Here is a 27,162-nt window from a genome sequence, read left to right as displayed (position 1 = left end):
TTATTATTTTATATAGATTCCATAAACAAATAATTGTTACAAATCACACACATTGTAGGTTTTAACTTCTAAATTTCTTCAATAAATAATTTGATAAACAGATTTTATTATTTATAATGAAAAGAGAAAAATTACACGTGTAGGTGTTTAACGCCGCCGTTAGTTAACTACAGTACTCTGTTATTACTTGCTTGCTTTTCGCTTTTGACCCTAACGTTTAAAACAGAATGCAGTTTAACCACCGTAAACGGAATATACTCCATTTAGTATTCAGATTCTCTTCCTCTATATAAACAAACAACCCTCTCCCCTCTCTCACGAAGCCAGCAGAGATACGAAGAGAATCATTAAACAGAATATTCCGATGACCGGAGAATTCGAACTTGCGAACAGTTACCAGATCTGCGACGAGATTGGCAGAGGACGATTCGGAACAATCACTCGCTGTTTCTCTCCCGCGACGAAAGAGTTCTACGCGTGCAAAACGATCGACAAGCGCGTGCTCGTCGACGCTCTCGATCGCGAGTGTATAACGACGGAGCCGAGGATCATGGCGATGCTGCCGCCGCATCCCAACATCGTCATGATCCACGACCTCTTCGAGACGGAGGACACTCTCGCGATCGTCATGGAGCTCGTCGATCCGCCGACGACGATCTACGATCGGCTGATCTCCGCCGTCGGAGGAAGGCTATCCGAATCGGAATCCGCCTCGTACGCGAGGAAGCTCCTCCGCGCGGTGGCTCATTGCCACCGCCGCGGCGTGGTTCACCGCGACGTGAAACCTGACAACGTGCTAATCGATCTCGGAAGCGGCGGAGTTAAGCTCTGCGATTTCGGATCGGCGGTGTGGCTCGGCGGAGAAAAGACGGAGACGGCGGAGGGAGTGGTGGGGACGCCGTATTATTTGGCGCCGGAGGTTGTGATGGGGAGGAGGTACGGCGAGAAGGTGGATGTGTGGAGCGTTGGCGTTGTGATATACACTATGTTGGCCGGAGAGCCGCCGTTTAACGGCGAGACGGCGGAGGAGATATTCGAAACGATACTGAGAGGGAATCTGAGGTTTCCTCGGAAGGTGTTCGGATCGGTATCAGCGGAAGCTAAGGATCTATTGAGGAGAATGATTTGCCGCGACGTTTCCAGGAGATTTTCAGCAGAAGATGCTCTTCGTAAGTCGTTTTTTTTCAAAATTTCAAAATATTTATAAATTCTTTAAAATAATATTTTTGAAAAAAATGAAAAATTCCAGGTCATGCATGGATCGTGAACGTGGGGAACCTACAAAGCAATTAACTGAAGCTCTCTATGGTTTCGAAGTTTTTGATTAGAGTTAAAGAGTGGTGATATCATATCGATGTGTATTAGTGTATTCGAGTATAGGTCAAACGTACGTAGCTGTATTTTAATAATCCTACGGTTTGAGCTTCGGTTTTAGAGAATGTTGCCTGACAACATTTTGTAACGACCCGAATAAAAATGACCTTGAGAGATCGTGGTGCCATTGTGGATTAAAAAATGGACTTTTTATTGGGCTCATACAAGAGGACTTTAGATCTGTAATGACGGATACAATCTCGTGATGGCTGAGAATGGACTAAAGCTAGAGAACTGATCGACGTTGAAGGCGGGAAATGTGCAGTAGAGTTTAAGGGATGGTTCTTTTGGTGGTGAGGCCGCTGAGAGAAGATGATGATTGGCAGACGAGTAATGAAATCCGGGATGAAATAATATATAATCAATAATCATGTTCTGTAATATAATTTGTTGAACAAGGATGGAATTTTATGGTATTAAGACAATCAGAAGGACAGACTTTATCTAGTTGCTTTCTAGTTCCTGTCTTAGTGTTGAAAATCATACAAATTACACTTTTGGTTTTGCTGAATGTTTTATCAACCAAGCCATTGCTGTGCACGGCGTTCACCGTTGGCTCCAACAGATCTCCTGATGCTCATCTTCTCGTTGGCGTATTTATCCTGAAGACTTTCGAAAGCAGTTACGTCGAGTTTTCCCGTCACTGACTTGCCTTGCTTCCTACGTAAATGTTGTTCTCTAACAGAAGCCCACAGTTTCTCCACCGCTTGTCTCTGCTGCGATGTGAACCTCGACGCGTTCTCAAACGCGTGTTTCACCAATATGTCTATAACAGTCTGGCACCTGAAAAAACGAATCCCAAATCATTCCTCAAATTTTGACAAACAATAACAAAGTTCAAAAAGGGAAAGCATTATATTCTTACCATGGGACTTTGTAACGGCGTGCAGCTATCTCCAGGCATGTAATCAAAGCTTCTCTTTTCGACCTGAGAAATTTCTTGTTTTCCAAGGCATCTGTGTCTTCTTTCGTCATCTTTGTTTTACCATTTTTCTTCACATTACTGGGGATCCATGCATCCAGCCCAAAGGGATCTGACTCGGCATCCTCTTGATCTCCAGCTGAAGCCACGTCCTGTGTTGTCTCTCCTTCTCCACTTTCTTTCACAGCCTCTTGTTCAAGAGCAGCTGCTTCTTCCGCGTCATCTTCCTCAGTTGCAACAGGAAGATCAGATATAGCCTCCTTTATTTGAGTAGCAGTCTTAGAAAACTAAAACAAAAAAAAACACAGATGTAATATGAGACGCTAAAAAAAAAAAACAAGACAATAATGTCCACAGTGACGAGCATGGCCGGCCCTGAGATTTTGGGGACTATAAACGATTTAAGAAGGATTTCAATAATTTGGGGGCCTAAAATTGTTTTTTTTACAAATTTAGGGGCCGGGCCTATTTATATAAAAAAAATTCCAAAAATTTTGGGTACCCAAGACGATTGTTTCATCCGGCTTGGCCCATGAACCGGTGACAGGCAATCTACTGAAAGAAGGTATAGAGTCTTACCATAAAGCTGTCATCAGTAAAGAGGTCATTAGCCACAACTGCTTTAATCGTCCATATGGTCAACAGATTCTTCTGGCTTTTATCAAGGCACTACATGAGAACGAATCATAGGAACAATGCATCAATCAACACCTTCCCTTTCTAAATATGCTAAAACTTTATTCTAATATGTTTTACCTCGGCGACATCCTGAGCTGCTGAGAACAAAGCATGATAATCTGCTCTAACCAAGCGATCAGTACAAGGAGTTTTCGACGACATAGCAGCTTCGAGCATCGCAATCAAGTAACTGCTAGTTTCCGCCTTCACGCTTCCAGCTTGAATCAGGCGTACCGCAAGCTTCGAGGCTTTGGAGAATTTGGAAGGGTTCTTGATGTGAGACGTTATCTTCTGCATCGCTTCCACCACTTGCTCTTCTGATGCATCCGTCGATGTCTTGAACTGCAGACGCTTCTTAGGAGCTGCTGCAACTCAAAACATTAAAGAACGATACCTTAATAATGGTTCTTTCTTGTTCTAAAGATGAAGTAATGTTACCTTCAGGTTCTGGTTCAGGCGTGGATTCTGCTGGTTTTGAACGCTTTAGTGCGCTCTTGAGAACAGGAGGAGCTGTGTGATTAGAACAATAACACCAAAGTTTTGAGTTTTAAGTTCAAAGGCGTAATCTTTAGGGCGTAAGAAGTTCAATGAGGCTACAGAATGAATCGAATTCAGATAATACAGATCAGAAACTCAATTAAGCTTACCTGAGGCATCGGGTGCTGATTCTGGTGGTTTAGATCGCTTCAGGGAGCTTTTGAGAACCAGAGTTGGAGCTGGGGAGGGGCTTTCATCTTTCGACTCGTCTGGATTTGAAGAATCGGGAAGCTCTTGATGTTGAGAAGACGGAGGAGGTAGACCTTCGAAGATATTATCCGTCATCTCTCTCTCTCTCTCTCTCTCGCCCTTCGCTTCGTCGACGGAGAAGAAGTTAAACCAGAGGAATTGAATTATATTCGCCTTATGGGCCTTCTTTACAGACGCTCGGCCCAGTTAGTTTTGGGCATTAAACAAATAGTAATAATAATTTAAAATGTTTAAATTAGATGCAAGCCTTATGTAAATGTGAGAATGAAAGTAACATAAGGTTTTTGAAATGGATAATGCAATATATACGTAGGTTTCTTATATTTTTTTGAAGTTTCTAAGGTTTCAACTAATTGTTGGACAATAGCTTCTCATGGAATAACAAAATCCATTTATTTAATGTTTTGTAGTCTCTTGTAATTAAACTTCATACCGCATAGGCCTTTCAAAATCAAAAGAGTGAACTACAAGTTTTAACTAAAGTACTCAATCAATTATTCGTATACGTTAATGGGTGAAAGAGTTGAGACTTGTGAAAGTTTATAAATAAAAAATACACACACACACATCATACTCCAATTGTTACAATTTATATTTTTACACAACCAATGCTTTCTTTTCTTTTTTCAATATTGTGTACGTAGTCCCGAGGAGTTCAACTACCCTTTGGCTTTTTGTCTCACCTCAATTAGACTAATCAATAAATAATATTTTAGTTATGTTTATATATATATATATATATATATTGTTTTAGTTGAGAGTTGTTGAGTATAACAAAAACGAACAGTATAACAGACTAAATAAACGACTTTTTGAGTTTAGACAATTACTTATGTGTTTTCTCTTTAGGATGTAATACAATTGATCAAATGTATATTTAAGAAATAAAGTTTTAAATGACAAGGCGATTAACCTTTACATTAGACAATGGATAATATGATAAGGAGCTGGCCGGAAAGATATACTATTTAGCTTTGCCATGTTGAGTCATACAAATATAAACACATAACTTTTTAGTAATGGCTACAAGCCTACAACTAGTAAGAAGTAACATTCAGTTTGTAAGCTTAAATTAATTTATAATTAAGTTGCGTGCGTGTATGTATATAAAAATTACATTCTATCAAATATATTAACTAATGATTGTTCAACTCGTTGAACAACTAATTATTCTTGTAATATTATATAATGAATATGATTAAAACTATATTTTAAAAAAAACTATATCCAAGTGATTCCCCTTGAAAAAGTGTATTCAAATTCTAAATTCTACGTTATTTACTCTTGAAGTTTGAAAGGACTATAAAATGTATTGCTATAGCCTTACACCATCATTATCCGTAAAACCCCTTTTGGGTTTCTTAATTTTAATTTTTTTGCTGATTTAAAAAAAAAATTAAAAAAAAAAACAATTGCAAGCCACCACGTTTTAGCGGGACCCGCAAACAGTACAACGAACACACCAAGATCGGTCACTAATCCATTACCTCTATGACCAGTTTTTCGTTTTTCTATGGGGTCCACATTATATTTTATTTTATTTTTTGTTAAGGATTTTTCTTATATCTCTCCGATAATTGTGGTCTTATAGTATATATATATATATATTATATATGTATATATCTCTTCTTTTAAAGTGATCTTCAGTTACAAAAAAAAAGAAGTGATCTTATTGAGGTGTTTTGTAAAATCACATATACTAACGCACACGTTCAACCAGTGAAGTTTCTTATTCAATCTCTTTGAGTATCCACTTTTTTACGGCACGAGTATTCTGTTATATAAATGTTTAGCAAATGTTTATAAATTTCTTTTGTGTCATTGTTTAAATATTCGGTGTACAGGTTTGAGTCACTATTTTTATGTCTTGATCAAACTATTTTTATTTCGATCCAATGAATACTGCGTAGGGATTATATTATACTACTGTTTTATAATCGAGAAAACCTTCTGATTCAACAATTCAACTTTCGAAATAAAAAATTGTAGTCGGAAACGATCGTGCGCCCCGCTTGTTCAACCTCGGCGCTCGACCCCACACATCAATTATAACGCTAACTAAAAAGACAAAATAAAAAAATTACAGGTTTAAAGAAAATTATCTTAACCAGTTAAATATTTGGACAATTCTTTCAGATACCCATTTTTAAGCTTTTGTCACAAAAATAATTCTAAAATAATGATCAAAATAATCTTTTTTATTTTAATTTTTTTAATATTTATCTATTTTTTAAAAAAATTTAAAATCATATTCTCAAAACCCACCCCTTAACTTTAAATTAATGATAAAGTAAAAATATTGGTTATTTTTAACTCTGGTAATGTATTTTGACAAAATTTTCTGTCAAAGTGTCATGTAACAAAATTCTCAAAAAGTGCCGAGTAATAATAATAATATTCTTAAGCAAAAGTATCACTAAAAAGTCTCGTAATGTTGTCAAAAAAAAAGTCTCGTAATAAAACCTAGAATGCATATTGTACCCTTTTGTAATAATTTACGCTCTCGAGCCTTGGGTTGGGTGATTTTAGTTTTGTATTTTCGATTATATATTCGTATATATGCATTATATTAATTAATATCTACATATGCTTCCAATTATATTACATCTTTTCTCTTTCTTGCTTAGTATCATTCTTTGTCGTGTTCCTTTCAATTAACCTACTTTGTGTCTTGTGTTCCTCACGACACAAAAACTTGTAGAAGGGTTTTAAAACCAAGATCTGGAAAATATATCTCCTCTTCTAGAATTGCTCATCTTCTCTTGATCTAAAAGATCACTTATATTTCCATAGGGCTTCACTTTTGGAATATATAATCTCTTTAGGGTTTCAATGGCGAATCCATGGTGGACAGGACAAGTGAACCTCTCCGGCCTCGAAACGACGCCGCCTAGCTCATCTCAGTTAAAGAAACCAGATCTCCACATCTCCATGAACATGGCCATGGACTCAGGTCATAACAACCATCATCATCACCAAGAAGTCGACAACAGCAACGAGGACGATAGAGACAACTTGAGCGGCGACGAACACGAGCCACGCGAAGGAGCCGTGGAAGCCCCCACACGCCGTCCACGTGGACGTCCAGCTGGTTCCAAGAACAAGCCAAAGCCACCGATCTTCGTCACGCGCGATTCCCCAAACGCTCTCAAGAGCCATGTCATGGAGATTGCTAGTGGGACTGACGTCATCGAAACCCTAGCTACTTTCGCTAGGCGGCGCCAGCGTGGCATATGCATCTTGAGCGGTAACGGCACGGTGGCTAACGTTACACTCCGACAACCTTCAGCAGCTACCGTTCCAGGGCCCCCTGGTGGTGCGGCTGTTTTGGCGTTACAAGGGAGGTTTGAGATTCTTTCTTTAACCGGTTCTTTCTTGCCTGGACCGGCTCCACCTGGATCCACCGGTTTAACGATTTACTTAGCCGGTGGTCAAGGTCAGATTGTTGGAGGAAGCGTGGTGGGACCATTGATGGCAGCTGGTCCGGTGATGCTAATTGCTGCCACGTTTTCTAATGCGACTTACGAGAGATTGCCTTTGGATGAGGAAGAAGTGGCTGAGGGAGGCGGCGGAGGAGTGGTTCCAGGGCAGCTTGGGGGCGTAGGTTCTCCTCTGAGTAGCGGTGGCGGTCGAGGGGATGGAAACCAGGGACTTCCGGTGTACAATATGCCGGAAAATCTTGTTTCTAGTGGCGGTGGAAGCGGTGGAGGAGGGCAGATGAGCAGTCAAGAAGCTTACGGTTGGGCTCAAGCTAGGTCAGGATTTTAACGTACGTTAAAATGCCTTTTTTTTTTATTTACAAAAGTTGACAATAAGAACTATGATGATGTCTATTATGATAATGCTGATGAAAATTAGTCAGTTGCTAGTTGCTACTATAGTGAGCTATGTATTGTCTGCGAACATTATATTATGCTCTCTCATGACTACGATTATTATTTGCTAAATTTCACTTGTGTGTTTCTGATCTTTTATAAAAAGTTCTTCTATTTGTTTTTTTTTTTTTGCAACTGATTTTAGTTCTTCTATTTGTTGGATTCTTCATTTTCCCAAATAATGAGTTATCTGTGTACGTATATGATTGATCCTCACTAAATTTGAACTCTTTAGGGTTGACCATTTTCCCATGTATATATGAGTAGCCTTATACTGTTATACATTTTATAATTGGCTTTATTTTGTATATTAGACACCTACTTGGGATTAGTTACCAGCCTCACACTCACCTGCCCTTATTAGCAGTAAGTTAAGTTTGCTATAGTACAATTTATGTAGAAATTGATTAATTCACATCTTAATCAATACCATGATATGCATATGTCAACCTTCTTAACAAAACATCGAATTCTAACTCGAGTAAAAGCAACGCGATCACGTAGAGGTATTGTTTAAACTAAACACATCAGGCGAATGCATTTATATATCATATATGTAAAAGTAAATTAAAGAGTTACGGTAAACTATCAATTAAATCCGGTTTCAGGATTGGTTTCGAGTCCACATACATAACAAATTCTCTTATTCTACTTTGGTATGATCTTTCATGTGCAGTAATTCATTTGATGATAGACACATGCATATAATATATTTCCCGAAGAACATACATATTCACATTATGATTAGTCGGATGCAAGGGTCAAATGATCAAATGCCATTAACAAAACAAGAAAAAACTTCTATTAGATAAATCTAGTTAACATGCATACATTCAGATTAGTATATTATTTTAATTACCGTGCACTAGTGTAAAAGATGATGCATCCGACCAAACATTGAGTTATCATGCATGAGCTATTAAGAAGGTTATTTCAAATGACGATAAGATTTTTTATAAAATATAAATGCATGTGTATTCTGGAAAATCAAATCGTCTGGACTGAATCCAAACTTATAATTAATGTTTTTTGTGAATCTGAAACGGTCAAATATCTACAAATTAGAAGCGATAGTCAACCTCAACTAATATAACTAAATCTGTCGACTACAAAAACTAAACGTTATGTATACATGTTTATAAGGCACACTACACAGTCTACACTGCAAGTTCGATGCAACTATTTAGTATAGTAACCAGGGGAAAGTGTGAAATGCAAAGTTGCAACTATATTTATACCGTTTTTCCTAATTTACGAATTAGAAGCGATAGTCAACCTCAACTAATATAACTAAATCAGTCGACTACAAAAATTAATTGTTATATATACCTGTTTATAAGGCACACTACACAGTCTACACTGCAAGTTCGATGCAACTATGTTATACTATACGTAACCAGGGGGAAGAGAGTGAAATGCAACTATAGATTATTCCCTTTTTCTTAATTTAATACAACTAAATGTGGGGGTATGTGTATTAATAACCCCCATTGCTGTCAGCTTATAAGTGTCGTCATTTAACCAGAATTTTAGGCTTTCTTGACCATCTTTTGATTAAAAATCATAAACAAAAGTATGAGAGTAGAGGAGCCTATTCACATGGCACCACATGCGTTCCTCTTGCAAAACGTAAAACCCTAATGGACCTGTCTTTTATATATTTACATCCGTACTTTCTCGAGCATAAATACATAATACTAAAAATGATTAATTAAAGTGGTTTTGAATGTGTTAAAAATGGTTTGAATTTTGAATTATTCATATTAGTTCCCTTTATTTATATATTATTAGCAAAGCGATTTATCAAGATCCAAGTGGTTCAGCACATAAACAATATAACATAAGGTAATATAACATAATATTATCTTGTGATTTTCTTATAGTTAGCATATATGGATCTCTAGCTCTCTTTTTCTTTCTTTTGGCCATCTCAACAGATTAACAGAAAAACGAAATTACAAGCTCACAACAAATTAAAGCGCAACGACACATGCATATATAAGCAGATGAACACATACAGTAATCACCACTTCAGCTCTTATATTTATAACCCAAAACTAGTGTTAGATATTGATCTGTGACAAATTTACTCGATAACGAAAGCTCAGGCATATATATGTAAAGCCTTATTCGTGTTTAACTCCAACAAATTAGCAGTCCTTTTCTCTCTGAACGATTGAAATACCGTATTTAGATAGATAATTTACACAAATGATTATTATCAACCCAAACGATTAGTTTACCAAAATTTTATGATATAGAATTTGTTTTCAAATCATAAGTTTTTGTGGTACTTTATAAAAAGGAAGCACTAAACCCCACTGAAAAGGCAATAATAGTTACCTATGAAAAGTCTAAAACCAAAGCAATTAACAACTAATACTTTGAAAAGGAATCCACAAACGAGCATTATTAAAAGTATAACAAAGACCGCAAGATAAATCATAGCTCGGAGGTACTGCTTCATTGAAATAACTTTTTTTTTTTTGAGCAAATTTGAAATAAGTATAAAATGTATTTCTAACACTAAGATAATGCGCAAGCCGTGAAACATTTCCGTGATATATTTAATGTTTTACATCATGATTTCATGAGCAGTTTTTCAATTCGGAAATTGTATTAACTCTTAATTATAAGAATATTATATTGTAAGTTTTAGGAATAATAATGGAGAGAATAACTTCACTAATTCTCTTATATATTTTCTGTTATATTATATTCTGATGTTCTTCAAATGATATGAATTGATGTTTTATCATCTATAATTTCAATAGAACATGTATACTTAATATTTTCATAAAACTTTACTGTTTCGACTTTTGTTGTTGTTAATCCTCTTGTTTGGGCGAAACAAGATTTAAATTTCCAAAAAGAATTTGGAATGGGACTTTTTTTTGTCGTCATGGAGTGTTTATATATTCCAATCCAAAATCCAAAGAGTAGTACATTATATTTTTTAAAACTCGGACATCATATCTGTCGAATATAATTTATAGCGTTACGTGATGTTTCTTCTTCAGCCTACACAAAGCATTAAATAACACTAACTTTGGTAATCGTATTTCTATAACAATCAAACACTTGGTGTGGTCTGAGCTGGGAGTGTAAAGTGTAAACATAAATTATTTAAAGAAAAAAAACATTTAATATGTAAAAGATTTAATAATAAAAATTCTATTAAGATACTCCTAGTATTATACAAATTTGACAAATGTCAAATTACATTTAGTTTATTAAATTCTTTATGATCCATCTCAATTTTTTCTTTGATCAAATCCATAATGAGAGATAAAAAAAGAAACGCAAGTGCTTTTGTGTAGCATTAAAAACTTATGTGTAAAATTACATATTATCAGATATGAATAAATTTGAAATGAAATAAATATCTATATCGTAGTTTAAAAAGCGAAAGCATTACGTATAAATAGTTTCGGACCAACCGATCTCCGAACTAGGCTTCTCATCATCTTAGAAGAATGAGAACAACAAAAACACTTCACATCTTCAAAAAATCGTCACTTAGGTTTTCTTCATTTCTTGATTCTTGATTCATCTTCAAGATTCTCAATACTTATTTATTCCCTCTGAGCTTGCTTCACTTCACTCGCTTGCGCTCTGTAAAGCCCGTCTTAGCTCAGAATCCATAACATGCAAAAGAATAGGTTTCTGAATCATACCATTCACCCCCATTTGCAAACACCTTTCCCTAACATGATCTTCAGTACTCGCAGTCAAAGCTATAATCAATGGCCAGTGATATTCATAAAACTTCCTTATCTTCATCGCTACTTCGAAACCATCCATCTCAGGCATCTGCAGATCCAATATCACAACCCTATACGGCATTTCCACGTTTGACAAAGCACTCAAACACTCAAAACCAGACGAAACAGCTGTGACTTCGCATCCAATTTTCTCTAAAAGCCTCTTAGTCACGGTTCTGTTCACATCATCATATGCTAGAGTGATTATTAGACCACGTAGAATAGAATTTGAATTAGGATGTTGAAGCCCCGGAGCCTTTCCTGCTAGCATTAATCTTCTAACGGAAGGTCTTGTTTGAAACCTAAGAACTAGTTGCATACTCTGTGTTTGTCCATGTGATTTAGGTGATATCCATATGTTTCATTGCATCATCTGCAAACAAACATTAAATCACATACAAAGACTGTAACAAAAAACAATGTTATAAAGATCGGTCTAGTCGGAGTATATGTGGCAAATCGGTCATAGCCGAAATGATTTTTATCAAATCCAATTTTTTCAACTCAAATCGGTTTACCATTTTAAATTGGTCTAAATTTATCTAAATTAATTTAAATCTATCGAAAATGGTTTAAATCTGTTTAATTAAACAATAATTTTAGAGTAAATCCAAAAAATGTCTATTTTATTTATTTGTGTATGAATAATTCATCAAAATATTTCATAATTAAATCCAAAAGCAAAAAATATTTAATATAAATGTAAAAAATATAAAGAATAAATCAATTATTTGTTAACACCTTGATAATTAATCCTATAAATCCTATTGGTTTCATTTCTATTACTACTCACGTCTCTTTGTTAGTAACCTTTCTTCTACTTTATCCAAAAGTAGACATATCAGTAAAATATCTGAGTTTCTTCCTGGAAGATGATACTGAACTTGAACACATAAAACTAGGTAAATTAAGTTACATTTGCCTTCAGCTTGTTATTAGACCATTACAAAAATGAAATGAATGCTCATAGCTGTGGCACTCGGATTATCTGACATAAAAATTTACCGGAGAAGTAAAACATTGATTTGACTAGAGACAGATAGATTAGGTCTTTTGGTTTGTTTTGTTTTGTTGATTTATCTCCCAAGGATGTTCGAGTAACTCAATAATAAAACCTCCTTTTGGCTGCTCTGCTGCAACTTCTCATCAGAGACTTTGAATTGTTTTCTGTTTTATTATTTTGCGTACATATTTGAAAGGAATAATTCATTCGTAAAATGTTGAAGAATTTACAAAGAGGATCGTATTTTTTTATTCATTAGCAAAGAAAAATAGATTCCTTAGTCATACTGTCAACAAGTTTTTCACTCGAGACGTCTCGAGACAAGACACAGTTATGTTGCGAAAGTAAAGAAATTTACAAAGTAAATATAAAACCACCAGCCTCTTTGCTAGAAAACAAAGTCACTCTCTATTCCAGTCCTTTAAGACATGACATGGAACAGGTGTATCCATTCTTCTGTTCATCATCCTCTTTTAAGATGTGGGGGACCTTGCATCGATCGTGGCAATTGCTACAAAGTGGCCGACTGCTGTGATTGTTAAACACCACCTTATATATTCGCTCTTTATTGATAAAGCGCCAATTTGGCTTGAGACGTGAGAAATCTCCGAGTGCACATTGAACATGCAAAGCGACTTCACAGTCTTCATAGCATGTAAAGAACCATATACTTGGATCTAACTCCATCTCACAAACTTCGCACCAGTTTTTGCCATTGGCCTTTTCACCATAATATAAAATGAGAGGGTGCTCATCGCTCATATGCCATATCTTCTCTGGCAAAGTAGCACAATACAAACACAAGTAAAAGCCGCAAGCCCCACAAGTGAGCATGTAGCCATCTGGAACTCTTTTACATGCATTGCAATGACGATCCTTCTTTGTCGTAACAAAAAATAGGGGATGAAAATGCCCATTGTGGACGAACGGCTCAGAAATGGAACCACAATGTATATCTACATAGTGATAATTCTTGATAAATCCTTGTGATATGTACACAAAGCCACAAGATATCATCTTACACAAGTTACAGTATAAATACACGCCTAAATATTCCAACTTGTATGGTGTGGGGTCAAAGACAAGTTTTTTCTTCGTAGGAAGATTAGCACACTTTGCATGAAGAAAAAAAGGACATATGGGACATATATAGAATGGGCCAAACTCGATTGGGCAGATGCATGCATCACATCGAAACCACTCGTAATAATCACGAACCGTGACGTAGTCCTTTACAAGGAGTAAATTATGTCCTCTATGGCTGAAGTGACATATCAAATTATCTCCCAGCACCTTAAATGGTGCAATATCTTCGCTGATGTCAGGTGTCCCTTCCAATTCCAAACCGTCCCATACAGTTAAATCAACTGCACATTGTGAGTGGACTGCATAGTTAGGGCAAATCGAGCAAACATATGCTCCGTAGTATTGCTTTACGCTTTGCCTACATACTCCACAATGTGCACGTCCATGGCCAAGATGATGCGTGAAAGAGATCCGATGATCATGACGATTGATGTTTATGACTTGAGGTAAGCCGACACAATGTATATGGACAAGAAAATCACACTTGAGACATAAATAAAGCATATTGTCGTATCCTAGAACTCCACAAACATTGCAAGCAAACGCAATTTTGCTTGAAAAGAGCCTCAGTGGATGTGTGTGAGTATTGGTATGATCAACAACAAGAGGTGGTGGAAGTTTAGTACAACCAAGGCAAAGAGTAAAATTGCAAAGAGAACAATGATAGAGCATATTTTCTGGTTGAATGACACAGAAATGACATTTTCTTTCGGCATCATCATCTATAAGTGACTCAGGTGTGATGATCTTAAGAGGATGAGTAGAGTGACAAGGAAGATTTACCTCTTTTGAGAGATGAACACAATCAACATGAAAGAATATGTTATTGCATTCAAGACATGAATAGAAAGGTCCACCAATAGATTCCTTGCATACTTCACATGGGCCCTTGTCCTCCTCTCGTTTCTTGAAGAGAGCTAGTGGATGGTCATGACTGACCGGGTATTCAATAGCAGACGCCAGGGGTTTTATCCCACAAATTAAGTCCACTTTGAATTCACAAGTGAGACAAGTGTAACATGGGGACAAAATCTTTTGTCCACAAGCTTCACATGGAGTATCATCTCTGGTAGGAGAGTGATCAGTGAGAAAGAGAGGATGCTCCGGGTGGGAAGGGTGATGATTGATCTCTGGTGGGGCTTCAGCGCACTCTTTATGGAACCAGCAATTACAGGAAGCCTCACTGCATTTGTAGCAGCCATACTTGTTTCCTTTTACATGGCACCCATCACACGGAACAGAATTAACAAATTGAGCTGAAAGGAAAAGAGGATGCTCGTGAATGGGTAGCTTGTATATCGTTCTTGTTGTATCCATGTTGTATGTGGACGAAAGAGGTTTTGTTTGATAATATATACAAAAGTGGAACCGGAAGATGTCTATATATACATGCTTTGTAAGCAAACAATAATTATTGTAATTGCAATACCCATATTTTCAAAAGAAGCAAAGAATCAAATCTTTTTCCATCAAAACACGACAATGGAGAATGGCATAATATAACTAAAACGTTATACTCTTTCCTGTGCTTTTCCTACATTGCAAACCAAATTGCATAAAAACATATAGCTTGAGGTCATATAATTATTTCTTTTTTTTTGTCAACTTATACAGACTCATTCTGACTCTGTGAACCAAACCGGAAGATATTGATCCATATAATTATTTACTTTTTTTATTCTTCTTTAGAGCAAAACTTCAAATAAACACTAAATTTAGTGTTTAGATGTTCTACTTAAAAAAATTTTTTACACCAAAATTGTACACAATAAAAACAATATTATATATATATATATATATTTTTTAATTTTAACACTTGAGTTATTTATAATGACTAATTGTTATTTATTATATTTAAATTTTATATTTATTTATTCTATAATTTTATGTTTTCAAATTCTATTTAGACTTCATATAATTTTGTTTTAACTAATTTAGATAATTATTTATTTATTTTTGGTTTTTTTTAGAAAATTGTATATTTATTTTAATTAATAATTTAAATTAATTAATAATATTAATTTAATTATATTATTAAATGAAACACAATAAAGTATATATTTTAATTGTGTGATGCACTGTTAACAAAACACCAAATTTGTATGGATGGTATAATTTTTAGAGGCCTACTGAAACGAAATCACATTATAGGAGTTTATCTTCGCAGAGAACAAATTTTTTAAATTATTGAGAGTCTGAATATCTTATTGAGAGTCTGAATGGTAGCATGCGAAAAAATTACCGTATGATTCTAATAATAATAAAAATATATAGAAATATGTATGTATATATAGAAATTTTTATTATTATTAATTACGGTGTGGTTTCGTCTGTCTCCATTTGAAGCTTAAGTTTTTGATTTAAAATCAATTGACAGTGAATAAATTATCTTGTATTCTTATAATTTAGTTTTTTTTTTAACTTGGGATATAGGACACTAATGGTTACACTTGCCTCTAGCTCTTGTAATTAGATCATTACAAAGATTGAAGAATCCTCATATATATAAGTAGGTTTTTCTCTTTTCTTATAAAACCACCTAAATGATTGATACACCAAAAATTGACACCTCATCATATAGATCTTATTAATTTCTACATAAATTTTATTTTCTTAATATTAACTCCAAATATTTCATTTTCTTACTATTTAGTAAAGGTATTTATCAAACCATTTAACAGTTTATAAATTTTTATAATAAAAGACAAATCATCATCTACATGTAAACCATATAATTTAATATTTAAATCTAAAAAATTAAATTTATAGTAAAACATGTTTAAAATGAATATGAAATATCATTTGTTATTTTCAATAATTTAGATATACAAACATAAAAGAAAAATATTGTTAACTAGTTTTTCGACGAACAAAACTTAGGTTCACCCCTAAGGTGAACCTTTAAATTCACTTTCTCTCTTATTACCAATCAAAATGCCGCATAGATTAATGATAAAATACATTATTTTTTTTAAAAAAAATCTAAAATAATTCAAAAAAAATAATGACGTTCATTTTAGTAACGCTAACGCCACTAAATAAACCCTAAATCTTAAATTTTAAACCCTAAACCTTAAATCTAAACCCTAAACCCTAAATTCTAAACTCAAACTCTAAACCCTAAACCTAAACCCTATATCTTAAACTAAAATCCTAAATCCTAAACCGTAAATTCTAAACCCAAACCCTACGCCTTAAACTTAAACCCTAGATCCTAAACTCAAACCTAGACTCTAAACCCAAATCTTAAACTCTAAAGAAACAACATCAACATTAACCCAAACCTTTAGGATATAGGATTTGGTTTCAGGGTTTACGATTTGAGTTTAGGGTGTAGGGATTAGGTTTAGATATATGGTTTGAGTTTAGAGTCTATGATTTGAGTTTAGGATATAGGGTTTGAGTTTAGGGTTTACGGTTTGGGTTTAGGGTTTAGAATTTGAGTTTATTGTTTATGGTTTGGGTTTAGGGTTTAGGATTTGGGATTAGGGTATAGATTTAAAGTTTAGGGTTTAGTTAGTGGCATTAGTATTATTAAAATTAGCATTAACATTTTTTTCAATTATTTCAAATTTTTTAAAATAAAATTAATCTATTTTATTATTAATTTATGTAGCATTTTGATTGGGTAATAAGAGGAGAAGTGAATTTAAAGGTTCACCCTAGGGTGAACCTAAATCTTGTTCTTTTTCGACAATTCTACATGCTTTATAAGAATTCACGTATGCACCATCTTAATCACCCTACCAGAACCACCCTTAACAATACTTCTTACTTGAAACCCAAATTTTTTGATGCAGAATCATTAATAATCATTAGTTAAACTAGTGGATTAAAAGTGTATATTCGTTTTATTATTTGACTAGTTTTCTGATCGGCCACGAGAAAAACTTAGTAATGTTGCGAAAGTAAAGAAGTTGAAAACCAAATATAACATTCTTTTTTCTATTGATTATAACAAGCCTCTTTTAAACAAAGGAATTTTATTGTGTAATACCGAAAAAACTCAGTAAACATGAAGTGGAGCAGATGCAGCCATTCTTCTGTTCACCATCCGCTTTTATGATGATGGAGACCTTGCATCGTTCGTGGCAATGTCTGCAAAATGGCCGACTGCTGTGATTGTTAAGGACCGCCTTGCATTTGTCCCCCATAATGGTAATGCTTTCGTTTGGCTTGAAACGTGAGAAATCTCCTAGTACACATTGAACATGCAAAGTGACTCCACAATCAGAGCATGTAAAGAACCATATACTTGGATCTAGCTCCATCTCACAAATTTCGCACCAGTTTGTGCCATCGGCCTTTTCACCATAATATAAAGTGAGAGGGTGCTCATCGCTCATATGCCATATCTTTTCTGGCAAAGTAGCACAATACAAACACAAGTCAAAGTTACAAGCACCACAAGTGAGCATGTTGTCTTTTAGAACTCTCTTACAAGCGTCGCAATGATGATTTTCTGTTTTACCAAAATACAAGGGATGCAGATGTCCATCATGGACAAATGGCTCAGAAATGGAACCACAATGTACATCTACACTGCGATTTATCGTCATATATCCTTGCGATCTATACTTAAAACCACCAGAGAATATACCACACAATTTACAATATGCCGATCCACCATATTCCAACTTGTATGGTGTGGGGTCAAAGACAAGCTTTTTCTTCATAGGAAGATTAGCACACTTTTCATGGATAACACACACACATTCCTGACAAGCGTAGATTGGGCCAAACCCTAAAGGATAGATGCATGCTTCACATCGTAACCACTCGTAATAATCACGAACCATGACATAGTCCTTCAAGAACAGTAAATTATGGTTCTCGTGAAGGAAATGACGTATCAAATTGTCACCCACCACCTTAAATGGCGCAATATCTTCGTTGTTATCAGGTATCCCTTCCAGTTTCACACCATTCCATACAGTTAAATCAATTGCGCATCGTGAGTGAACTACATAATTAGGGCAAATCGGGCAAGAATAAGCTCCGTAGTAAGGCCTTACACGTTGCCGACATACTCCACATTTTGCACGCCCATGGCCTAGAGGATGGCTGAAAGAGATGGGATGATCATGACGATTGATGTTTATGACTTGGGGTAAGTCGACACAACATCCATGGACAAGAAAACTACACTCGATACATATATAAGGCCCACTTTCACATCCTTCAACTCCACAAAGCTTGCAAGTAAACACAACTTTGCTTGATAAGATCCTAAGTGGATGCTTGTGAGTCTTGGTATGATCAACAACAGGAGGTGGTGGAAGTTTGGTACAGCCAAGGCACACAATAAAATTACAAATATAACAATGATAAAGCATATATTTTGGTTGCATGAAACATAAATGACAATATTTTTCGGCATCATCATATATAAGTGACTCACGTGTGATGATCTTAAGAGGATGATTAAAGTGACAAGGATGATTTACCTCTTTTGAGAGATAAACGCAATCAACATGAAAGAATATGTTATTGCATTCAAGACATGAATAGAAAGGTCCACCAATAGATTCCTTGCATACTTCACAGGAGATCTCGTCCTCTTCTCTTTTCTTATAAAGAACGAGTGGATGGGCATGACTCACCGGGTGTTCGATAGCAGATGGCGAGGGTTTAATCCCACAAATTAAATCCACTTTGAATTTACATGTGGCACACGTATAATATGGGGACAAAAGCTTTATTCCACAAGAATCACACGGAGTATCATCTCTTGTTGGAGAGTGATTAGTGAGCAAGAGAGGATGCTCCGGGTGGGAAATGTGATAATTGATCTCTAGTGGGGCTTCTGCGCACTCTTTATGGTACCAAGAATAACATGAAGCCTCGTTGCAAAAGTAGTAGCCGTACATGAATCCTCTTACATGGCAGCCATCACATGTTGAAAAAGTAAATTGAGTTGATGGTAAAAGAGGATGTTCGTGAATGGGTAACTTATATATCGATCTTGTTGTATCCATGTTGTATGTGGATTAAAAGAGATTTTTTTTGGTCAGATATATTAAAGTGGAACAGGAAGAAATCATCATATATATATATATATAATAATAATAATAGTTTTGCAAGTCAAGGGTTATTTGCGAAACCCCTTTATCTTTTCAAAGGAAGCTGGGAAAGAATCAAATGCTTCTTCCATCAAAACAAGACAAGAAGCAATGTCGTATCATAACTAAAACCTTTTATGTTCGATATTCTTTTCCTGAATCTCAAACCCAAACAAATAAAACTTGTAGCTTTTTACGTCATAATATTCTTTTCTTTTACATGTAAAAGGAGAATGTAAAAGAAAAACATTCTAACAAAAGTAAACTTCCTCGATCAGTAACTATAGCCTGAAGGCCCCGAACTGTACTCCGTAGAGTATCCTCAAAGCGGGTTCGTCGGAGCCGCCGCTGCATAGACTGAGCCATGTGTTGCGTAGGGGTTATAGCCTTGCTGCTCTGGTGCCACTACAGCTTGCGGTTGTGCTGGTGCCGGTGCGGGTGCTCCAGCTTCAGCCATGAAGTTCTGTCATCAACACAATCAACGGTCACAATTCATCATCAACAGAAAAAAATAGCTTTCCATATTTTCAGACCAGATTACAACACTACAACATTTTGTCCAGATACGAAAAATGTTGATAATGGTAACTAATGGTGAAGAGATCTGACGAGCATGTGAAAAGTATAGGTGGTACCTGGATAAGCTGCATAGCGGCCAGGACTTGTGAACTAGTTCCGCTAACCTCAACAGTCATTTCACCAGGTACTCCTCTTGTTTCTTGAATGGTAACTGTTGCTCCGCTAAGACGACGAGTGTAGCTTATGTTTGAACCTGATGTCCCAATCACGGCATCTGCCTAAGACAGTGGAATCTGTATTTGCTGCGTCACTTGCTGAAAAAAAAACAAAAATCCCAAACCAGTCAGATTCAATGAAAGAGGCTAAAACACATCATTGCAGTAGATTGAAGAATACCTGAGCGGCCATAGGTGGGGCCGATGAGACATGCACATTCATAGGAGTCTCCCTTCCATATGCAGATATACCTTGATGAGGTTGCTTCTCCATTGGAGGTGGATAGTAACTATCAAGTCTTGGAGGTTGTTGCATATATGGAGCTGGGTTGTGACCATAGCCAGGACCTCCTCCTCCACCACTTGGAGCATGGCCTTGAGGTGGACCCCAGGACTGGTGTGATGGCGGAGGCGGCATATGATCCATCTGGCGAGTTGGCTTTTGCATCTGCTTCAACAGTAGAGTTAATTAAGAGAAGAGTTCATAAACGCAATTCAGAAACATTGGGAAAACAGAAGATAAACCTGGCTTTCGAAGTATGGGATGATGCTACGATCAACCAAAAACTTTCTGAGGTGTGATGCAATCAGCTCCAAGGATTTATGAACACTTGTTGGTTCCCCCACAACTTCAACAGCCCTATCGTCCTGAAGAGCAAAAACAGGCAAATCCTCTACAAAAGAAAAAAAAAAAAATTCAAATAACAATTTTTTTGTAAGAACTACCATTAAATAAGGAATAAACGAACCATACCCAAATATAAGCCAATCTAAAATAGAGAAACATATAAAATCAATAAAGAGGTTCAAATCAGGATTGCTATTGATTTATGTTATTTCTATCAGCTTAGGTGTCAAAAAAAAACTTAAGCATGTGCCACCTGTGGAATTGCATGTATGAACGTTTGAAACCAAAAACAGAAAGCATAAAACATTATTTCAGTATGTAAATTGTGAAGAGAAGGAACCTGATCCGACTATAACTACACAACCAGCTGCTTCCTGAATGGCTTTAACCGTTGCTCCCTGTTTTCCAATCAGACTTCCAGCCTGAGATGCTGGTACTAGTAGTCTTGTTGAAACCTTTGTAGGCGGAGGGGCCTGAGAAGCTTCACCATCCAGACCATCAACTATCCGCATGTGGACTCGCAGAAGGCCATCCATAGAAGGAGGTAGAGATGATTCTGGCTCTTCTTTTCCAGAAACCATAACCTGCCAACAAAGATGAAACAAGTAGACAACATTACCAAACAACTTCAAACATGCCACAAACACTCTATACCAATTATCCATTTTAGTTACATCATTCTAAACTCGTAAGGAAAATTCCAAAGAAGTACAAACTTAAATGCACTTTGACTAGTTAGATGTTTATTTCATGTCATGATATACATTTCAAGTTTTTACCCATGGTAATTAGGTTATAGCCTTTAAGATGCCGTAGCAGCTAATACCAATCTTCTAGACTTATACAGGCTTTTATAGAACTCTTTAATGCAATTTTAAAAAGTTCTCTTTACTTAATTGTTGCCTAAACCAAAATCTCATAGTCCACAAATTGTTACATCCGGTTAAGCAGGTTCTTGCATGCTGCAGAAAGTCTGCAGCAAGACATTAATCATCCAGGTACTGAAGTTACCAGAAAGAACGCAGAGCTTCATGGCACTGAGATTTATACAAGAAGAACTTGCTTATTCGGATACAATTATCAGCACTTTGTAGTGCATCAAGGCTGACTTCCTTGCCATCTGGCTTTGGTTCTTCATTTCTGAGACCTTACCGATGATTAATTTGTTGCCATAAAACTTGCAACATGAAACCTGCACAGATTCATGGTGGTCACAGCAATAAAGGGCAACCCTACTCACATCTTATCTTCCTCCTTTCACTTGAAGGAAATGCTAAGCAGGCCAGCTGATTATTATACTCGATTTAAGGCTTAATTTACTTACTAAAGTGGTTTCTCTTGATGCACTACATTCTTCACCACGTTTTCAGCAGCTCCGAAACTTATCAATCAGCCAAACTAATACATATTTCTAGGATGACTTTGTTTATAACTTCTTTCAGTTAGGGTGTCCATATCTGTTTACTCACATCTTCATTAAGATCAACGGGAAAGTATGCTCAAGTGTTGTATTTTATCTAAAAGTTCATGGCCTTTTTACACATTTTCAACAGAATCTAGCGCCTAAAAATTCCATATCAGTGAATTATACGGTGTGTGTATCTTCTACTATATTTGTTTCCTTATAATTAGGATTTTAGTTTTGTTTTAAGAGCATTTTTTAAATAATAGCTGTAACTTATATAGCATGAAATGAAAGGATTCAGAGACTCACAGCTCTTTCGGTTGTGCCTGGAGGACCATCAAGAATCTTGATACGAGCCCTTGTCTCCTCAACTATTTTCTTAATAACATCACCTTTACGACCAATGATGCTACCCACCTTCTGTGGAGGAACCAACATGCGGAACACAGTCTCTCCTGGCCATCCCGGCCACCTCTTCTCCTCACCTCCAACTGTTGAATCCCGTTCAGGTTCCGCTTTCTGCAGAGACTCAACATGCTCAGGTACTCCTTCCTCACCTTCATCAACTTGATCTCCCCCATCATTTCCATCGTGATCTTGTGCCTCACCATGAGCCTGGTGTTGCAACTGATACTGCTCCTGATCCCGTGGTTGATACTGGTGAGGTTCAAGAATCGGGTCTTGAACCTCGTATGGTTGGTGATGACCAAGGGTTTCATCATGGACCTGGTACTCCAACCCATTATGAAACTCATCTAGCCCATGATCTGGAACCTCGTCTCCACTGTGTGCAACGAAATTTTGCTGATCCTCAGCATCAGACATGACTTCAACGCTGGAATATAAAGTCAGATTACACATACGCACATTAGTCTGGTGGTTGTAAGTATACAAACAATTATTATTGGATAGGCCTAGCTCATATAACAGCTCCTTACATGAACAACGAGATTTCTATAAAGTAAGCACGACTAATCAAAACCCTAAACTGACACTACGAACAAAGAGTGAGGAACCCTAGAATTACCAATGAAAAGAAAGCTAGAGCAAACCGGAATAATTATAATCCAAAAGATAAGACGGTATACTTACATGGCAAGGATTGAACCTTCAACGCCTATTAGAGAGCAAACTGGGAACTGGTCGGCGGAGAAAGAGAGAGTGAGAGAGAGATTCTGGCGATGGTGGAGGCGGGTGAATTATCTTAAATTTGAGATCGAGGAGTGTTGAAACTTTTATTGTATCGCTAGATTTTATACCATACTTGCAAGTGTGTATTAATAATTTAGTTTAGAAATTATAATAATTTAAATTTTTTTGAATATAATTAATTTATATAAATTTAATTTTTTTTTTGAATACGTATTTAAAATATCATTTAAAGTTTTTCACGTATGTTTTTTTAAAAAACATGCTTTTTAAATTAACACTTCTTACTTTCTTAGCATCTAGTGTTTATATTATTTGATGTATATATTGTATTTATAAACGTGTTCATCTTGTTTATAAGATATAATGCTTTTAATTTTAAAATATTATGTAATTTTCTCGATATTGTAGATATTTTTACCATACATGATACATTTTATATATCTTTGGATTTTAATGCAAAATGATTAATCTATCTGCATTATATTTAAATTTTATTTGTATTGAACAAAGTTTTACAAATAATGTATAACTGTTACATTTTTATTGTGTGCACAAAAATACTTGAAAACATAATTTAATATTTTAACTATGTATGTGAAGGTATAATGTTTAGATATAAATTTAAATTACAGTTAATATTTTACTGAAGTTTGCCTATTTTTAACTACTTTTCTTGGATAATAAAAATGAAAATAAATATAATGAATTTAAACTAATTTTATATAAAATTTATTATTGAGATAATAATATAATCAATTTAGAGCATATGATTTATCTTATACTTGGTCAAATTAATTATATTATAAAGTAGTGAATCTTGTATGATTGTATAATTTTTTGTATTAAATACAATTTTAATCTTTGTAAAAAAGAATAAAAGTTAATCTATACTAAAAACAAATAATGTTTGTTTATGTTGCAGTTTTACATATAGACTTTTAAGATTTTTTTTAAATTATTACATAATCAAAACAATTATTACCTAAATTGGAGACGACAAAAGTTCCAAACCTCTTTAACATTCATCATATGTTCATGAAGGATATAACTATGCATTAAAACAATATTTTCATATTTTTTGAATTTTTCTCAAAATCTATGTGTTAACCCCATACGAAAATATTGAGTTTTTCAGCAAATGCTCTATATACTAAAGCCTATGATCTTTAGTATTATTTTAAAATTTCTAAAAACTATCTACAATTGTATCAAAGTATATTAAACTCTCTTTCATAGTACAATGACATCGTTTTAATTTTTTGTCAATTAATTTAGTAAAACTTCATAATACTCCCTAAATTGGTGGACTAACCACTATAAAATCGCTATTTTCAAGAGAAACGGAGACAACAAAAAGTTCCAAGCCTCTTTGACATTCATCATATGTTAGTGAAGAATGCAACTATGCATTAAAACAATATTTTCTAATTTTTGAAATTTTCTCAAAATCAATGTGTTAACCCCTACGAAAATATTGAATTTTTCGGTAAATGCTCTATATAATTAAGCCTATGATCTTTAGTGTTGTTTGTATATTTCTAAACATATTCGATATTTGTATTAATGTATATTAAACTCTTTTTCATGGTACATGGGCATCGTTTTAATTTTTTGTCAATTAATTTAATAAAACTTCATAATACTCCCTAAATTGGTGAACTAGCCCCTATAAAATCACTATTTTCTATAGACACAGAGACAACAGAAGTTCCAAACCTCTTTGACCTTATCATATATTAGTGAATGATGCAACTACGCATTAAAACATTATTTTCATATTTTTGAATTTTTCTCAAAATCTATGTGTTAATCATTACAAAAATATTGATTTTTTCGGTAAATGTTATATATACTGAAGCCTATGATCTTTAGTGTTGTTTTAAAATTTCTAAACACATTCTACATTTGTATTAATGTATATTAAACTCTCTTTCATGGTACATGAGCATCGTTTTAATTTTTTGTCAATTAATTTAGTAAAATTTCATAATACTCCCTAAATTGGTGGACTAATCACTATAAAATAGGTATTTTCTAGAGAAACGGAAACAACAAAAGTTCCAAACCTCTTTGATCTTCATCATATGTTAGTGAAGGATGCACCTATGCGTTAAAATAATATTTTTATATTTTTGAATTTTTCTCAAAGTCTATGAGTTAACCCCTACGAAAATATTGATTTTTTCGGTAAATGCTCTATATACTGAAGCGTATGATCTTTAGTGTTGTTTTAAATTTTCTAAACACATTCTACATTTTTATTAATGTATAGTAAACTCTCTTTCATGGAACATGGGCATCATTTTAATTTTTAGTCAATTAATTTAGTAAAACTTCATAATACTCCGTAAATTGGTGGACTAACCACTATATAATCGCTATTTTCTAGAGAAACAAAGACAACAAAGGTTCCAAACCTCTTTGACATTCATCATATGTTAGTTAATGATGCAACTATGCATTAAAACAGTATTTTCATATTTTTCAAATTTTCTCAAAATCTATGAGATAACGCCTACGAAAATATTGAATTTTTCGGTAAATGCTCTATATACTCAAGCCTATGATCTTTAGTGTTTTTTTTTTAAATTTATAAACACATTCTACATTTGTATTAATGTATATTAAACTCTCTTTCATGGTATGTGGGCATCTTTTTAATTTTTTATCAATTAATTTAGTAAAACTTCATAATACTCCATAAATTGTTGGATTAACGACAGTAAAATCGTTATTTTCTACAGAAACGGAGACAACAAAAGTTCCAAACCTCTTTGACCTTCATCATATGTTAGTGAAGGATGCAACTATGCATTAAAACAGTATTTTTATATTTTTGTATTTTTCTCAAAATCTATGAGTTAACCCTACAAAATATTGAAATCTTCGGTAAATGCTCTATATACTGATGCCTATGAACTTTAGTATTTTTTTTTTAAATTAATAAACACATTCTACATTTGTATTACTGTATATTAAACTCTCTTTCATGGTACGTGGGCATTGTTTTAATTTTTTGTCAATTAATTTAGTAAAACTTCATAATACTCTCTAAATTGGTGGATTAACCACTATAAAATAGGTATTTTCTAGAGAAACGAAGACAACAAAAGTTCCAAACCTTTTTGACGTTCATCATATGTTAGTGAAAGATGCAAGTATGCATTAAAACGGTGTTTTTCATATTTTTGAATTTTTTGTAAAATCTATGTGTTAACCCATACGGAAATATTGAATTTTTCGGTAAATGCTCTATATACTGAAGCCTATGATCTTTAGTGCTGTTTTAAAATTTCTAAACACATTCCACATTTGTATTAATATATATTAAACTCTTTTTCAAGGTACATGGGCATCGTTTTAATTTTTTGTCAGTTAATTTAGTAAAACTTCATAATACTCACTAAATTGGTGGACTAACCACTAAAAAATCAATATTTTCTAGAGAAACGGAGAAAACAAAAGTTCCAAACCTCTTTGACATTCATCATATGTTAGTGAAGGATGCAACTATGCATTAAAACAATATTTTTTATTTTTGAATTTTTCTCAAAATCTATGAGTTAACCCCTACGAAAATATTGATTTTTTCGGTAAATGCTCTATATACGGAAGCCTATGATCTTTAGTGTTGTTATAAAATTTCTAAACACATTGTACATTTGTATTAATGTATATTAAACTCTCTTTCATGGTACATGGGCATCGTTTTAATTTTTTGTCTGTTAATTT

The 27,162-nt window shown here is 34.7% G+C and overlaps 7 protein-coding genes across 9 annotated transcripts; 2 read left to right on the top strand and 5 right to left on the bottom strand.

The window, feature by feature from the left end:
* Positions 1 to 296: 296 nt before the first annotated feature.
* LOC106345974 (phosphoenolpyruvate carboxylase kinase 2) lies at positions 297 to 1,488 on the top strand. Its single transcript, XM_013785209.3, has 2 exons — positions 297 to 1,169; positions 1,250 to 1,488. Exons 1-2 carry the CDS (start codon positions 365 to 367, stop codon positions 1,291 to 1,293), a joined length of 849 nt encoding a protein of 282 aa, XP_013640663.2. The 5' UTR covers positions 297 to 364; the 3' UTR covers positions 1,294 to 1,488.
* A 217-nt stretch (positions 1,489 to 1,705) lies between these two features.
* On the bottom strand, positions 1,706 to 3,865 carry LOC125587668. Of its 3 annotated transcripts, none has more exons than XM_048758564.1 (6): positions 3,622 to 3,865; positions 3,413 to 3,484; positions 3,053 to 3,339; positions 2,876 to 2,965; positions 2,240 to 2,583; positions 1,706 to 2,157 (listed from the first exon to the last, which is right to left on the bottom strand). In XM_048758564.1, exons 1-6 carry the CDS (start codon positions 3,794 to 3,796, stop codon positions 1,893 to 1,895), a joined length of 1,233 nt encoding a protein of 410 aa, XP_048614521.1. In that variant the 5' UTR covers positions 3,797 to 3,865; the 3' UTR covers positions 1,706 to 1,892. The 3 variants fall into 3 exon arrangements, with proteins under 3 accessions (XP_048614521.1, XP_048614522.1, XP_048614523.1); XM_048758565.1 differs by having other exon boundaries at positions 3,053 to 3,336; XM_048758566.1 differs by having other exon boundaries at positions 3,053 to 3,338; positions 3,427 to 3,484.
* Positions 3,866 to 6,241: 2,376 nt separating this feature from the next.
* On the top strand, positions 6,242 to 7,712 carry LOC106345973 (AT-hook motif nuclear-localized protein 19). Its single transcript, XM_013785208.3, has one exon. The coding sequence runs from the start codon at positions 6,554 to 6,556 to the stop codon at positions 7,487 to 7,489; it is 936 nt and encodes a 311-aa protein (XP_013640662.2). The 5' UTR covers positions 6,242 to 6,553; the 3' UTR covers positions 7,490 to 7,712.
* A 4,666-nt stretch (positions 7,713 to 12,378) lies between these two features.
* Positions 12,379 to 15,196, bottom strand: LOC125587667. The gene has a single exon (XM_048758562.1). The coding sequence runs from the start codon at positions 14,764 to 14,766 to the stop codon at positions 12,772 to 12,774; it is 1,995 nt and encodes a 664-aa protein (XP_048614519.1). The 5' UTR covers positions 14,767 to 15,196; the 3' UTR covers positions 12,379 to 12,771.
* Positions 15,197 to 17,279: 2,083 nt separating this feature from the next.
* On the bottom strand, positions 17,280 to 19,566 carry LOC111213786. The gene has a single exon (XM_048758560.1). The coding sequence runs from the start codon at positions 19,425 to 19,427 to the stop codon at positions 17,433 to 17,435; it is 1,995 nt and encodes a 664-aa protein (XP_048614517.1). The 5' UTR covers positions 19,428 to 19,566; the 3' UTR covers positions 17,280 to 17,432.
* On the bottom strand, positions 19,562 to 23,651 carry LOC125587666 (flowering locus K homology domain-like). The gene is made up of 5 exons (XM_048758561.1): positions 22,588 to 23,651; positions 20,771 to 21,457; positions 20,427 to 20,693; positions 20,147 to 20,344; positions 19,562 to 19,974 (listed from the first exon to the last, which is right to left on the bottom strand). The coding sequence occupies exons 1-2, from the start codon at positions 23,137 to 23,139 to the stop codon at positions 21,185 to 21,187; spliced, it is 825 nt and encodes a 274-aa protein (XP_048614518.1). The 5' UTR covers positions 23,140 to 23,651; the 3' UTR covers positions 19,562 to 19,974; positions 20,147 to 20,344; positions 20,427 to 20,693; positions 20,771 to 21,184.
* On the bottom strand, positions 19,834 to 20,997 carry LOC125587360 (flowering locus K homology domain-like). The gene is made up of 5 exons (XM_048757627.1): positions 20,991 to 20,997; positions 20,771 to 20,919; positions 20,427 to 20,693; positions 20,147 to 20,308; positions 19,834 to 19,974 (listed from the first exon to the last, which is right to left on the bottom strand). Exons 1-5 carry the CDS (start codon positions 20,995 to 20,997, stop codon positions 19,834 to 19,836), a joined length of 726 nt encoding a protein of 241 aa, XP_048613584.1.
* Positions 23,652 to 27,162: the final 3,511 nt, after the last annotated feature.

Source organism: Brassica napus, chromosome C5, assembly GCF_020379485.1.
Source record: "Brassica napus cultivar Da-Ae chromosome C5, Da-Ae, whole genome shotgun sequence".
Taxonomy (NCBI): domain Eukaryota; kingdom Viridiplantae; phylum Streptophyta; class Magnoliopsida; order Brassicales; family Brassicaceae; genus Brassica; species Brassica napus.
Note: the sequence above shows the minus strand (reverse complement) of the source record. Positions and strands in the feature narration are given on the sequence as shown.